The following is a 14,336-nucleotide window of genomic DNA, read 5'->3' as shown; positions in this document are numbered from 1 at the left end:
AATATTTATAGTAGTAAAACAGTAGCTAGAAACTATGAGTAGCAAAAACTCTAGCCAAGGCAAAACAGCAAAAGACTAGCTAAAAGTAGCAAAATGTGAGCTTAAAGTAGCAGAATATGAGCTAAAAACAGCAGAATAGGAACTAACTGATTTTTAAGAAGTGGAAAGGATCTTAATGTATTTCTACAGGGAAAATGTTTGTAAATTAAATGCAATTTTTTTTAAAGTACAAGTAAAAAAAATCACAAGTCAGCACAACATATGCAGAAGTAATTGGAGGTCAAGAAAGTAGCAAAAACTAAAAAACATCCACATTGTCTCAACATCATCACCATTTGTACATCTGTGGTTCATATGTTGTTTTGTTTGTTTTGGTCAATTATGTTTCATAAATATTTCAGCTTCTTTACTTTCTCTCAATCTGAGATTGTGTTAGAGCTCATGCAGGTTTCTTAATTTATTTGTGGGCTTTTGTGGAAACATAAAAAGTGTGTGTGTGGGAGTGTGGAGTCTTCAAAATGACAAGTTGAGCAAATTTCTAATGATAAAATGGGCTACTTTCAGAAAAGTACCTAAAAAAGAAATCCCCTTCAGGTTTAATTTAATTAAGTCTTGATTAAATTCGTGTTGTGTAATTAATCCTTTCAGATCGGTAAGTTTGCACAAAACTATTCCAGGAATCCCTCACCGCCTTGAATTGCATTCACATGTTTTGTTTAGTCTCTGAAGCTCAGTGTGAGCCGTTTTCTAACGCTTCATATTTTGCGTCTTTCTGCCTTTTCAGAATAGCATCCTGTCCACCGGTACCAGCCGCAGTCGGAACTCTCCGCTGGCTGAGAGAGCCACGCTCGGCCAGGGCATTCAGAACGGCAAGGACAGGTACATAAACACATACAGATATCAGGTGTTGTTTTAAAGACCGGGGTTAACACACCTGCACACAGCTCCTCCTCTCAGTCGTGCAGCAGAACGAGAACACGCGCCTGATGGTTTGTGAATGAAGCGGCCCCGCAGCGCTGTCAGTTGCTGATCCCCACAGTTTGGCTGCTGCTCTCCAGGGCGCTGCCAGCTGGCTCAGGGAGGGGTAAGCCCTCCACGACATGAAAATCAGGCCAAACCTCCGGTAGATTACAGATTACAGATCCACGATGGTCACACGGAGGCCCGCCAGTCGGAGCAGGGAGTTTGAGGGAAACAATCCCTGGACGGAGTTTTAAAAAAAGAAACAGGCTGCCTTTTTTTCTTTTTCTGGATTGGGATATTCTCATTTCCTAAATCTAGTGTTTACCTCCACCTCTCCTCTCTTCCTCAGCCATTTTAAACCTCCAGTTCAGAGAAATATATGGTTTGTCTGCACTGGAATCACTTCAATGTGACGCTTCAGATCTTTTAATGTGGGGTTCTGAGGAAACATGAACAGTTAATGTCTTACCTGTTTTTGAAAACTCTTTGAATGACCTCAGTTTGGAGAAATCATTTAATTCTGACCGTTACAATTTAAAATGCCATTTTTAACATTATTCCTACAAAAAATGTAAAGAGACATAAACACTTTTACTTGCTTATTCAAACATGAACCAAAATATAAACAGAATAGGGAGGGAGGTGGCAAAGCAGAAGGCGTATGATGAGTTGTATGGGAGGCTGGACACTAAAGAGGGTGAGAAGGACTTGTGCCGATTGGCGAAACAGAGGGATCAGCCTGGAAAGGATGTGCAGCAGGTTGAGCTTTTTAAAGATAGGAATTGTAATGTTTTAACAAGTGAGGAAAGTGTGACAGGAAGGTGGAAGGAGTACTTTGAGGAGCTAATGAATGAAGAGAATGAAACTGAAAGAAGAGTAGAGGTCATAGAAACTGTGGACCAGGAAGTGGAAAAGATTAGTGAGGGCGAAGTTCAGAAAGCTCTGAAAAGAATGAAGAAGGGGAAGGCAGTAGGACCTGATGACATACCAGTGGAGGTTTGGAAACCAAGTTTCATTGGTCCGCTGTGACCTGGTCAGATTTTTATTTGTTTTTTTAACCTTTATTTATACAGGTTAGTCTCATTAAGTCACAAGGATCCATCCCCCACTCCAAGAGAGACGTGTACTGAGCAGCTATGTGAGTGCCTGGTTGTGACGAGGCTAAATGTTTGGGCCACATGAAGCTCATTAGTCTGTCAAAAAAATGTTTTGCCATAAATTAGCCACAGCATTGTATAAGCGGCAGTATTCAAAGCGTGTGAATTAAGTAGCAGCTTATAGTCCAAAAATTATGGTAATTACCTGTATAATGCAAAAATTATGCAATTGTAAGGTTTTCTAAAATATCATGAACTGTTGTGAAAGTTTTTAAGATTGGAGTCATTTAGGACATCAGTGCACTTTTGTCAGCTGTTGTCGTTCCACATCCAGTCCAAAATTAAACTTTATTTCTGCCAACTGAGGCGTTCAAAGAGCTATCTACAACAGGTAAGATGTTTATCGCTCAAAACCACACCTTCAAACTTCTGAACTATAAAAGCAAAACCAAAATATATTTTCCAATATTTTTTTATTTTGAAATTATTGGCGTGAACTGGTCCGAGAGTTATGGGATTACACAACTCCTGCGTCTCCACACATACAACACTCATGCTTAACCAGCCATTCGCTTTGTGTGCTTCTTCACAAGTATTAAACGTTAAACCATCGCCCCAGCAGTGTTCATTGTTCATACTGCTTCATTACTCGTCAGTCTCAAACGACCTCCTTCGGCACCAGCAAAGTGCTTTACTTATAGAGCGCAAAAAAAGTCATTTTAATCTGCTTTTTAGTTGAATATTTGGTCGTTTTAACAAATTTAACCTGTTTATTTTTCACTTCCTGTTTACGAAGAGGTCATCTGAGACATCATGGCTTTTGTTTTAGGTTCTGTGGGTCTGTTAGCTTTGATAGTCTGCTAACGTGGTTATCATCTGCTTTGTATTTAAAAGTTGCTTTTTTTTTTAAATCATTGTTAATGCTTTGAAGTTTGGACTGTTTTACTTGTTGTACCCCACCCACCCTCTATTTTCTTTTTTCTTTATGTTCTTAATTTGGTCTTCTTTTATCTGAGTCTGAGCTTTTATCCCTCTGGACCCAAAGTCACACGATTTTTCCTTTTTTTAACTCTCTTTCTTGTCTTTATATTAATCTTTTTCTTATTTCTGTTTTCCTTTTCTCTCCTTCTCTAAGGAGATTAGTCTTTTGTTGGAATATTGACCCTTACTGCCACTGAATGGTCTTTATGCCTCCTTTTTTAATCAGCTTACGTACAAAAACGTAAATAATGAGGCTGTACACGTACACGCACACGCATGTAAAACCTGTAAATGTACATTTCACAGATGATTCTGTCATCGGACATTTCTAGTTCTTGTCAGAAAGAAACTCCGTGTTTGTTTGTAATCTGTGTAAGAAGCATTCACTGGTTCAACTCTCGTTGCCAGTTCTCTCTGTCCTCCCTCTGGTACCACTCGCCGCTGTCTCTGGTTACGAGATGGATTACAGGAAGTGGTTTAGAAAAGTAGAAATAAAACGAACTAAAAGATTTCGATTGTGGGGGGTAAAAATAGGAAGCATAGAAGAGGAAGAGCACGGCAAGAGTAACAACACAGGTCAGATCTGTAAAGCTCGTTGTTTGACCCACGGGTGTCCAAAGTGCGGCCCGAGGTCCATTTGTGGCCCTTGTAGTGATTTTGTGCGGTCCGCAACTGCAGTTTAAGAATGGTATCATTTTGGCCAGCAGGCTTAAGAGGCTGATGCAGACTTTCTGCAAATTAGTTGGTAATCCTTTTTTATATATAATGTTTAGGTTTAACAGCAAAACAAATGAAAAACAATATCCTCAAAATGAGCAATATTAAACAAAATACAAACCTTTGTTTATAATCGTTTTGTTTTTACTTCATGGTACAAAGCACCACAAACCTTTACCGATTCCTACCAGAAAGGAGACTTTTGGATTAAGATTCATAAAACTTGTCCAAATATTGCAGTTGATAAAATAATCAAGAGGGAAACTGGTCATTTTAAAATAAATATAACGTGGTGTCCTCTACATAAGAGTTGAACAACTTTATCGAACCTTCTATGAATCGGTTGTAGCAACTGACAGTGCGACGATTTATCAGCACTTCGATCAGCCTTTTGGGCCGTCCAGGGACCAAAAGGCTGATCGACCCCCTTTTAAAAGGACTCTTACTCACATTACGCTTTTGCTGCTGAGAACAAACTAAACTGAACTTTCCAAACAGAAGAAAACAACAAACAGACCCGACAAATCAAATCCGTTTTAATAAAAAATATAATCTTAGTATTTATAAGGCTTGTTTAGAATCTACAACAATTAAAAAAAAAAAAACCTCTCCACTAAAAATTAATAAACTTTTGCCCTTTCTCCAAAATATTGCTCACGTTGAGAGTTAAATTCACATTTTTGTGGCCCGCGAGTTGTTTCATCTGGATAGTTTTGGCCACATATGAAAATGTTTGGACACCTCTGGTCTAAACACAGCCAGAATAAACACGTATGCAGAATGTACAGTCGGGACGATTCGACTAAATTGCTCAGGGGGCCACAGTGACTGAAAGCCAAGAGCTCATGCGCCGGACATCCAGCAGTTATTGTCGTTAAGTACGTTTGTTTTACGGTTTAAAATCTACTGTATTTTCTACCATACGAGTCGTACCGCCATATAAGTCGCATCAGTCCAAAAAATGTCTAATAAAGTGGGAAAAAACCTAAATAAGTTGCTTTGCCGTATACATCGTTAAGCCTGTCGCAATAAACAATAAACCAATTAATCGCATGATGAATGAAAATCATCTACCTCATTTTGCTCAACTCCGGTGCTCTTCACTGAGCCCTCCCTTTCTTTTTCCTCTTTAGAATCTGTTTTAACCGTTAAAATTTTTTGGGGATCGTTAAAAGCAGCTAAGCTGAGAAGCTAAGCTACGAGCTAAGCTAACAGGCCGAGCTCGGGGAATAAACCTTCGTCTTGTCGAAGCTCCAAAATTCACGGTTGAAACTCGTGCCTTCGTATAAGAAGTTGTATTTCTCTGCAAAAAGAAACTGAGAACTTGGTTACTTTTTTTTTTTTATTATTAAAAGCTTTGTGTAACAAATGCTATGCTAAAGAGCTCAAATTGCTGAGTGTCCGCCATGTCACCATGCCAGCTCGTGTCACATCAAGGGCCCTCCCTCCCATTTGTCTTAAAGAGACACGCCGCTCAACTATCCATCCTTTGGTTCAAACAGTTTTATACTGCCACCAGGTGGTCAAAAAATGTATTACACTCCAAACAAATATGCATTTCTTCTAAAATTTGACAATTATTGTTAAATTTCAAACAATATTATAATTTATCGCAATAATTTCTGAGACAATTTATCGCCCAGCAAAATTTGTTATCGTGACAGACCTAATCTACAACTGGTAAGATATTTATTACTTACCTTTCAACAGAAACTCCACAAGAGCTGAACTATCCCTCTTAACATTTGGGCTGTTTTAGCTTGTGGATATTTGAGCTTTAAGGTTACGTTGGGACAATTTATGGGAATTTGATGATTTAAAAAAATGCCACTGTGCTTATTAAATTTAAAAAATGGATAAATAAGATTAGCACGACAAGAGAACTGTCTCGAGAGATTGTTTTTCTAAAAGATTATTTTAAATTCTCTTGGTTTCCTTTCTTTGCATGTTCTGTCATCCGTCTTTACGTCGCGTCTTCCTCTCTTGTGAGTTTGTCTCAGCCAGAGGAGTGTGTGTTAGTTGTTGTGTGTTGTTTTCTGTGTGTGTTTCTGATCAGTAGAATAAAAGATGAAAACACAAAACCGGCCTCCCCCAGATTGTGGTTCGGTTTTTATTTTAGAGGAACCACAAAGATAAAAGAAGACCAACTGCTGCATTTCCTGTTCTCGTGTCTCTGCTGTCTTCCCCTCCCTCCCCCACCCCTACTGTGTTTTGATGAGTGCTGCCTCTAACCATACTCCACCTCGCCCACCCTCACACAACCCCCCCTCCCCCCGCCCTCGCCCGCTGTGTTCGTCTTCATGTGAATGCCGGATCCTGGCGAATGTGTTTGGACGGATGCGTCGGGCTGGGCGTTCCTCCTCTGCCTCCCTCCTTTCCCTCCCCCCTCCCAGCCTAAACACTCCGGGCTCCCGAGCCTCCACTGCCTCAGCTGCTGCCGTCCTCTCCTCCTCCTCCTCTCGTCCCCGCCACCACAAGTCCCTGTCCTCCTCCAATCATCCATGCCCCTCTGACCTGCACGCACCACGGCCCAGGCAAGTGTCAGTCTTTGTGTTTCTCTCAAACACACACACACACACACACAACTTAAACTTTTTCAGCTCGAATCATCAGATCATCATCATTCCTGGATAAAAATTCAAAAACAGGATAAAATGTTGGCTCTGAAATCAGTTCTCTGTTTTCCTAGTTTGATTACATTGATGCACATCGGGATGAACTCTGGCATATTGATGCCACCTGCTGCCAATATTTTATTTTCCCACTAACGGGACAGTCGATCAAAGAGGTGCATTTTTCTCCCCAAAGAGATGATTCATTTAACACAAGCCGCTCTGCCTCCAAAAGCCTCCGCAGAGTTGTTCAAAAAGCGAAAATGAGCAGTTTTGGGGAGTTCATCCTCATAATATTTCAGCAACTATAAATGCATTGACCCGTAAACCGGACAAATAAATATGGATCATGCACTTTGTAATGAGTAGTCTGTTTGTGTCGATGTGGAACTGTAGTCTTTGAAGGAATTCATATCACCCGTCACCTTTCATGACAGACTTTTAGACTTAAGATTTGTATGAGAATTGTTTGGTGCAACCTTGAAAATAAGGTTCAAGGTTCTTTATTGTCATTCGCATCACATGAGGTGGAATGAAATTGTGTATGCAAGGTCCCAGTTACATCCAAAAATAGCAAAAAATATAAAGTATTTTTTATAAAAATAAACTGTATACAAGGATCTAAGATATATGCTAAACAGTAATGATATAATAATGTGTATTAGACAGCAACCTGAACATGAGTCTGTTGTGAGCAGATAGGTATGAATATAGCAGCTTACGGGTAAGAAATCAGCAGCATGGATAATCAGCAGCACATATAAAGTTGCATATCACCAATTAAAGTGGAATTACAGTGATTTTTTTTTTTTTCTGGTTAGGGATTTATGAGTTAACAGCTTCAGGGTAGAAGCTGTTCCTCAGTCTAGTGGTTCTACACTTAATGCTCCGCAACCTCCTGCCTAAAGGGAGTGGGGTAAAAAGTGTGTGTGCTGGGTGAGTGGGGTCCTTCGTGATGCAGGTAGCCCTCTTCCTGCGTCTGGAGGTGTAGATGTCTGTGATGGTGGGGAGACCGACTCCGACAGACTTCTGTGCAGCCTTCACCACTCTCTGCAGAGCTTGTCTCTCTCCAGTTGTACAGTGGAGCACAGGATGCTCTCCACTGCACACCTGTATAACGGTATGCTCAGTGTCATTCGGTATTGCGTTATATTGGATGATCTGCTGGAGCTTGGATTATGTGTTTTGAATGTCTCTCAGCTACTACCATCACTATTTATAAAACTGACTGATCTGTAGCCATTTTTGTGCATTCTAAGGCCTTTTGGCAGTGGTGGCCATCTTTAATAAGGTCAACGTACACCCACTGATTAATTTCTGAAATTTGCATTAAAGTCAATTCATAGTTTCATGAGATATTTTGCTAACACAGACAAGTTGACTCAAATTGTTAATGGCAACATTTTAAAAACAGATCTTGCACAATCTGTTAGTTCCCAGAAGGTGTGAATGACTCAGCTACTGCCACTCTAAATGTTAGTTCAGTGTCTCTAAAGGTCACTGAGTTGCAGCTGAGGTCGTTCAGCTGTGGCAGCCATCTTGGATTAGGTTGAATGCTCATGGGATCAGTTAGATGCGAGCTCAGTGATAATTTCTATAAAAGTTTAATTAAAATCCATTCAGTCAATCACAAGATATTTTGCGAATACAGACAAAAAAAAAAACGCATACCGCCTTTAGCAGTGCACAATAACAATTAAAAATTAGACAAAATTCAAGAGTAAACTTTTAAAAGACCTCCAAAAGTCATGAATAATTTTTGATTAAGTTCACTGTTTTAGAGATTGCGAGAAAGTTTACCGCTTGGAAGCAAATTATTTTAGAAAACAAGTCGATCTGAGACTTTTGCACAGTTCTGTAGCCACATTTTCCTCACCATCCAACCATCGTGAGCAACATTTCTAAAACTGGCGCTCTCAGACCCTGTGGTTACTTAGCAACAGTCAGGAAGTAGATGGTGATGAGTTAAAAGCCCGTGGAAAGGTTGACACAGAGCGCCATGTTGCATTTTACCTGCTGGACCTAAACTGAACAGTCCGACACTTCGGACTATGACGGGCAGTATTTTTCTTTATACACTTACTTCCTGGTCAAATGAAAATCTGTTTGGTTACAGGCTGACGTGCTAAAGAGAAGTGTCATCAATGGTTTCTTCACTACAAAAGGTTGATTCAGAGCAGGTTTTTATAATCTGAGGCAAAACTCCACAAACATTACGGAGGGGGAAAAAAAGCCCTGATTTTTTTTTTTTATTCAAATTAAAACAAATGTCTCTTTGGCGTTTTTCGTTTTATAAAATTTGTGGAAATATGTTTTAAAGCGGAACTATTTTAACAGCTGCTTATAAGACTGTAAAGTCACTTCATACATTAATAGCAGTTAAGGTGGTAAACGAATTTAAAATGGTTTAAAATGACCGAGTTTATTTCTTAATTGGCTGTTTAAAAATATCCAAGCCCTAGAGGAGGTTTGTATGACGGAGTATTAGGGCCTTGCTAAGAAAAAAAAATTACATTACGAACTAGAATACAGTCATAGTAATATGAGAATTAAGTCGTTCGAGGAAAATGTCAAAATATGTCAAGAATAAAGTCAAAGTCATAGTATTACAAGAATACATTTGTACAACAATAAAGCCATAATATTACGAGAATAAAGTCGTAGTATTATGAGAATAAAGTTGTAATTCATAAGGATAAAGTCGTAGTAATATGAGAATAAAGTTGTACGAGAAAAATTTTGAAATATTACAAGAATAAAGTCATAGTATTACAAGAATAAATTTGTACGACAATAAAGCCATAATATTACGAGAATAAAGTCATAGTATTACGAGAATAAAGTCGTAGTATTATGAGAATAAAGTCATACGAGAAAAATTTAGAAATATTACAAGAATAAATTTGTATGACAGTCGTAGTATTGCGAGAATAAAGTCGTATGAGAAAAATGTCAAAATAGTACAAGAATAAAGTCATAGTGTTACAAGAATAAATTTGTAGGGCAATAAAGTTGTAGTATTGCAAGAATAAAGTCACAAAAATAATATAGAAATATGAGCATAAAGTCAAAATAATACGAGAATAAAGTCGTAGTATTATGAGAATAAAATAGAAACAATACGAGAATAAAGTCATAATATTATGAGAATAAAATCATAATATTATGAGAATAAACTCATAATATTTCCAGAATAAAGTCAAAATATTACCAGAACTCTGACAACAAGCAGTCTCACAACTGCAGTAAAATGATGAATGTTGACGTTGGCAGTATAACAGCAGGGGGCCCAACGCACTGTGGCATATGGATTCTTATGATAAACTGAAGCCGTATGGCATTACAATTAATTGCTGCATTGACAGATTTTTAGTCGTGACTTAATTAGTCGTGACATAATGTGGATGGAGCCATATTTCACAAACGGTGACCTAAAGGTGATCGTGGACTACTTCATAAACACATTGCCTCACATTGGAGGCTGTCCACAGCAGGTGCGAGCTGACCCAGGACGTATTACGAGTTTATTCTGGTTATATTGTGACTTTATTCTCGTAATATTATGACTTTTTTTAGCGTGGCCCTAATACTCCGTTGTAGGTTTGTCACCGGGAGAGACTGGTTAGTGAGTTGATGTTTTGAGAAACTTTTCGGTTGTTTTCAACTATCGAGCCGGGCGGCCATGTTTGCAGCAGACAGATTTTTTTTTTGTTCTGGTGTATAATAATTTGTACATTATGCAACATTGCATTCTTGACTGTGTGCATTATTTTGTTGTTCACCTCCGCCCACGTTTTGGTCGCTTTGGCTGCACATTTCTGATTTAATCTGCTGAAGTACACTCACGCAGTTTTTCCAGAGATTGTTCGTCCCGTGTGTGGTGCTACGTTTTCTGTTAGCAGATTTCATGTGCAGGAGTCAAAATATAACTGATGCTCTCCAGACGGGTTTGAAACGCACAGAGCATCTGTGTTTATTTTGAGAGGCGATTTGTCACCCAAATTCTTTGAAGTCGTTCAAACCTCGACCTGCGAGCCTCTTCAGAGGAACTGAACCACCTCACTCTGCAGGGTTTGAAAGCATCTGTGTCTGTCGTAAATCCCCCGAGGAGAGCTCCCCAACGTCACAAATAAATGATTTCAAGTGTTGTTTTTTTTACTTTAAAACTCCTTTTAGGAAATTTATTATTAGGAGAGCCTAGTATAATTATTATCCACCTGACAAGGGTTTCTTAAATTTATATCTTACTCTTACGTCAACTTTAATGCAGCCCAAACCGCATTGTGTCCCCCCCACAAATGTTAAGTCAAAACGACCGGCTTAGCGCCATGATGTGTGCTATTACTTTTACTAGCATTTCGAGTTACCATGGCAACGTAATTTGCAAACAGATGCATATATTTTATTAGTAGTTTTTTTTTATTTTTATTAGTTTTTATTGGTAATTTTTCATAGACTAAAACCAAAATCAAATATTCAAGATGGCTGTCTGAGCTAAAAAGGAAAAATACAGTAAATCAGCCCTTTCTAGAGAGATTAAGCTGAAATTTGGTGTCAATGCCCAATAAGTAATGGATTTTAAAAAATTCAAGATGGCCACCAAAGCTCAATTTAAATGTCTTTAATTCAGCTATTTTTACACATTTGGAGCTGGACTTTGGTGAGGTTATAGCTGAGAACCTTCCCCATCACATACTGAATCCAAATCAAAAATCCAAAATGGCCACCATAGCTTAAAAGAAAAAAATGACTAACTCGTTGATAATTTGCTGTTTTAAGCTGATATTTGGTATGGTGGTAGCTGAGAGTGAACCCCAACACCTAAAACTGTCAAATCAAAATTTAAAATGGCCGCCACTTAGCAGTTTCTCCAGGAACTTTCTAGTGTTCATCTTGAAGTTCATTTCCACCACATATTCATCCCGTCTGTAGAAGATGACCAAGCATCACAGTTGTGACATTAGATGCTTCACGTTGGCAAATGTTACAGCTCCCACTAATCTGTCTGATCTGACCATTTCCTTTTTGCTCGTGTCTGTCGATGGACTCCGGCTGTTCATTACACGTCGTCACCTCACACTCGTCTCTCTTTTTTTTAATCCTCCAGTTCATTATGTAATCTTTCCTTTGGAAGGATGCTTCTGTTTTAGGCAGAAAGAGCTGCGAGCTCAGTCACAGTGGCGCAGATACTCAAATATTTACCGCATTTTATCAGCTACAACATAAAGAATCTAAAAAAAATATGTTTCAGACAAAAATTTTAATGCGACCAAAGTCATGAATTTAAAGATTTCATCCTATTGAAGCTCCTGTTTGTATTAACACCTACAACCCTTTATTGTGGTCCTGCTGCAGCCTCCACAGAAATTAATTTTTCTGTGTTCAGTCTATTTTTTTATTTTTTTCATGTTTCTTGCTAATTTTTCACTTGCCGTCTGCTGCAGGTGAGTTTGTGCCACATTTCAGTGTGAAAAACAAAATCTTACAGCATCACGACAACTTCCAGTGTGAATTTATCGAAGGCGCTTCAAGGCGAAACAAAGAGGAAGAACAGATGTTTCTGATCTGTCGACTCCAGTGATGGCTGAAACATCAGGACAAGCAGATGTTTTACTTCATTTATGTTTGACTTCATAAATGAAGTAAATCAAAAGTCTAGCTTTCCTTGAAGGAATGCATATCACCCGCCACCTCTCGTCAGAATATTAGATGATTTTTTTTTTATTAGTCCAACTTACATTATGCAAAATCTTAGCGATAATCCACAACGTCACACTTGTGGTATGTGTTGTAAATGACTCTCAGCTACTACCACATCAGATTTGAGCCCTTTATCTGTGGAATTCACTTCACTTGTCATTTTGTTTTGGTTAAGTTCATTTAGCTCTGGCAGTCATCTTCAAAACCTACCGTATTTTTTGGCCTATAAGTCACGTTTTTTTGCATAATTTGCATGCCCTGAGACTTATACGCTGAAGCAACTTATTATGGATTTTTTTTTCCATATTTATAAACTTACTTTTGCTTAAGAAATTACCGTTTTCATTCATTCTGACTGAAAATATTGAACACTACCACTTTCAGCTGCTACATGGCACTCGATCAGTATGGCATGCCGGTGTGTCATGTAATAGGTAAAAGTGGATATTAATGACACAGTCGGCTTGCCATATACTGCCACCTTCATCCAGCTCACCTGGAGCAACCGTCAAATCAGCTTCATTTCGCTGTGGCGCCTCTGCGAAATGCAGCTAATTTGATCATTGAAGTGCATTTATTAAGTAAAAGGTCAACTGACATACACCTTTGTTGTAACGTCAAGCAAACAAATAATTGTTTTTAGGTAGTTATCTTGTTAAATTATTGTTAGTCCTCCCGTGCATGCTCCTGCGGCCACCATTTGGCAGCCAATCGATTTTTGGCACACCGGCCCACATCTCCAGGTTGTCAGCAGTGACGCATGATAGATGCAACTTATATGGCGAAGTGACGTATTTATGGATTTTTCCACTTTATTAGAAATATTTGGACTGATGCGACTTATAGGGCGGTGCAACCTGTACGGTGGAAAATACGGTACTTAGTTGAGGACTGTCTTTTCATTATTTTCTGAAAGTTTCAATAAAATTTGTTCTGTGGTTCATGAAATATTCAACAAAGATTCATCTAGAGATGGCAAAATGTTAAAAATATTAAGCAATCAGTTAGCCATCAGAATATATGTTGGGGATCAGCCTCAGCTACTACCATACCAGGTTTTAGGTCAACATCTGTAAAACAGACTGAGTTCGAGTCGTGGTTGTGATGGCTAATGTCGCTTAGGTGTGCAGCCATTTTAAATCCGGTTGACTCCAAAAGTTAAATAGTTGTAGACTATCTGACAGTGTCATTCAAATCTGTTCAATGGCTCAGGGGATATTGTGCTAACACACACACACAAACAGGCAAAGTCCTAATAGTTCACATTTTTGTTGGCAGTTGAAACTGACACAAGATAAAGTGATTTTCAACGTGTCTTTGCGTTGATTTTATTTTTTTATCGCCTCCTACTCCTCAGTTTCCTCGCCTTCGTTTTTGTTGCTCTCTTCACCTCCTCCTTTCTTTCTTCTCGTCCTGCAGTGGCGCGTCGCAGCGGGCGCCCGGCGCCTCCCCGTCAGCCCACAACATCAGCAGCGCCACTGTCTCAGACCGAACCAACTTCCCCAGAGGGGTGGGGATCCGCAGCACTTTCCACGCGGGACAGCAGCGGGGCGCCCGGGACCAGCAGGGCTCCACCTACTCCGGAAGCCCCGCCTCCCCATCACTGTCGCACGGCAACAGCCAGGCCCGGAGGACACACGGGGCCACAGGGATTTTCAGCAAGTTCACATCCAAGTTTGTTCGCAAGTGAGTAGTTGGCGTAAAAAAATTAATAGTGGCACATGGAAGAGCGTAAAGGGTTCAGGTTCTTCGTGTTTTTGATGTGTTTGAAAACGGAGGAAGAAAGTGTCAAAACGGGAAGAACAGAAGAGGAAGTGAGGCAAAAGAGGAAAGTGTAGTAAAGTTAGTAAACAGAAATAACTAAAGTTGTCTTCTGTGAAAATACAGTGAAAGCTGAGTGTTGAATGACCGCAGAAATCTGCCGAAGAAACTGAAATGAAGTTAAAACAAGTTGAACAGAAGCTAAAAGGAACGTAACAGAGTAAAATGAGCAGAACACTAGCTAAAAAAAACTAAAAGCAGCAGAACTGTAGCTAAAAGCAGACAAACTGTAGCTGAAAGCAGCAGGCCTGCGGCTGAAAGTTGCAGTCTTGTAGCTAAAAGTAGCAGAACTGTAGCTGAAAGCTGTAGGCCAGTGGCTGAAAACTCCAGACCTGAAAGCAGCAGAACTGTAGCTGAAAGCAGCAGTTCTGTAGCTGAAAGCAGCAGGCCTGTAGCTGAAAGCAGCAGAACTGTAGCTGAAAGCAGCAGAACTGTAGCTGAAAGC

At 39.4% G+C, this 14,336-nt stretch overlaps 1 protein-coding gene across 5 annotated transcripts in view; it reads left to right on the top strand.

The window, feature by feature from the left end:
- The window catches only part of mark2b (MAP/microtubule affinity-regulating kinase 2b), a 50,242-nt gene that overhangs the window by 23,388 nt on the left and 12,518 nt on the right, over nt 1-14,336 (top strand). For all 5 annotated transcript variants that reach the window (XM_037676679.1, XM_037676663.1, XM_037676694.1 and 2 more), the window contains exons 14-16: nt 785-879; nt 6,152-6,292; nt 13,490-13,756. In XM_037676679.1, the coding sequence (XP_037532607.1) occupies nt 785-879; nt 6,152-6,292; nt 13,490-13,756 (503 nt within the window). The remainder of the gene's footprint in view (nt 1-784; nt 880-6,151; nt 6,293-13,489; nt 13,757-14,336) is intronic.

Source organism: Nematolebias whitei, chromosome 1, assembly GCF_014905685.2.
Source record: "Nematolebias whitei isolate Nwh7 chromosome 1, NemWhi1, whole genome shotgun sequence".
In the NCBI taxonomy this organism is placed as follows: Eukaryota; Metazoa; Chordata; class Actinopteri; order Cyprinodontiformes; family Rivulidae; genus Nematolebias; species Nematolebias whitei.
The sequence above is the reverse complement of the archived record's forward strand: the minus strand, read 5'-3'. Positions and strand labels throughout refer to the sequence as shown.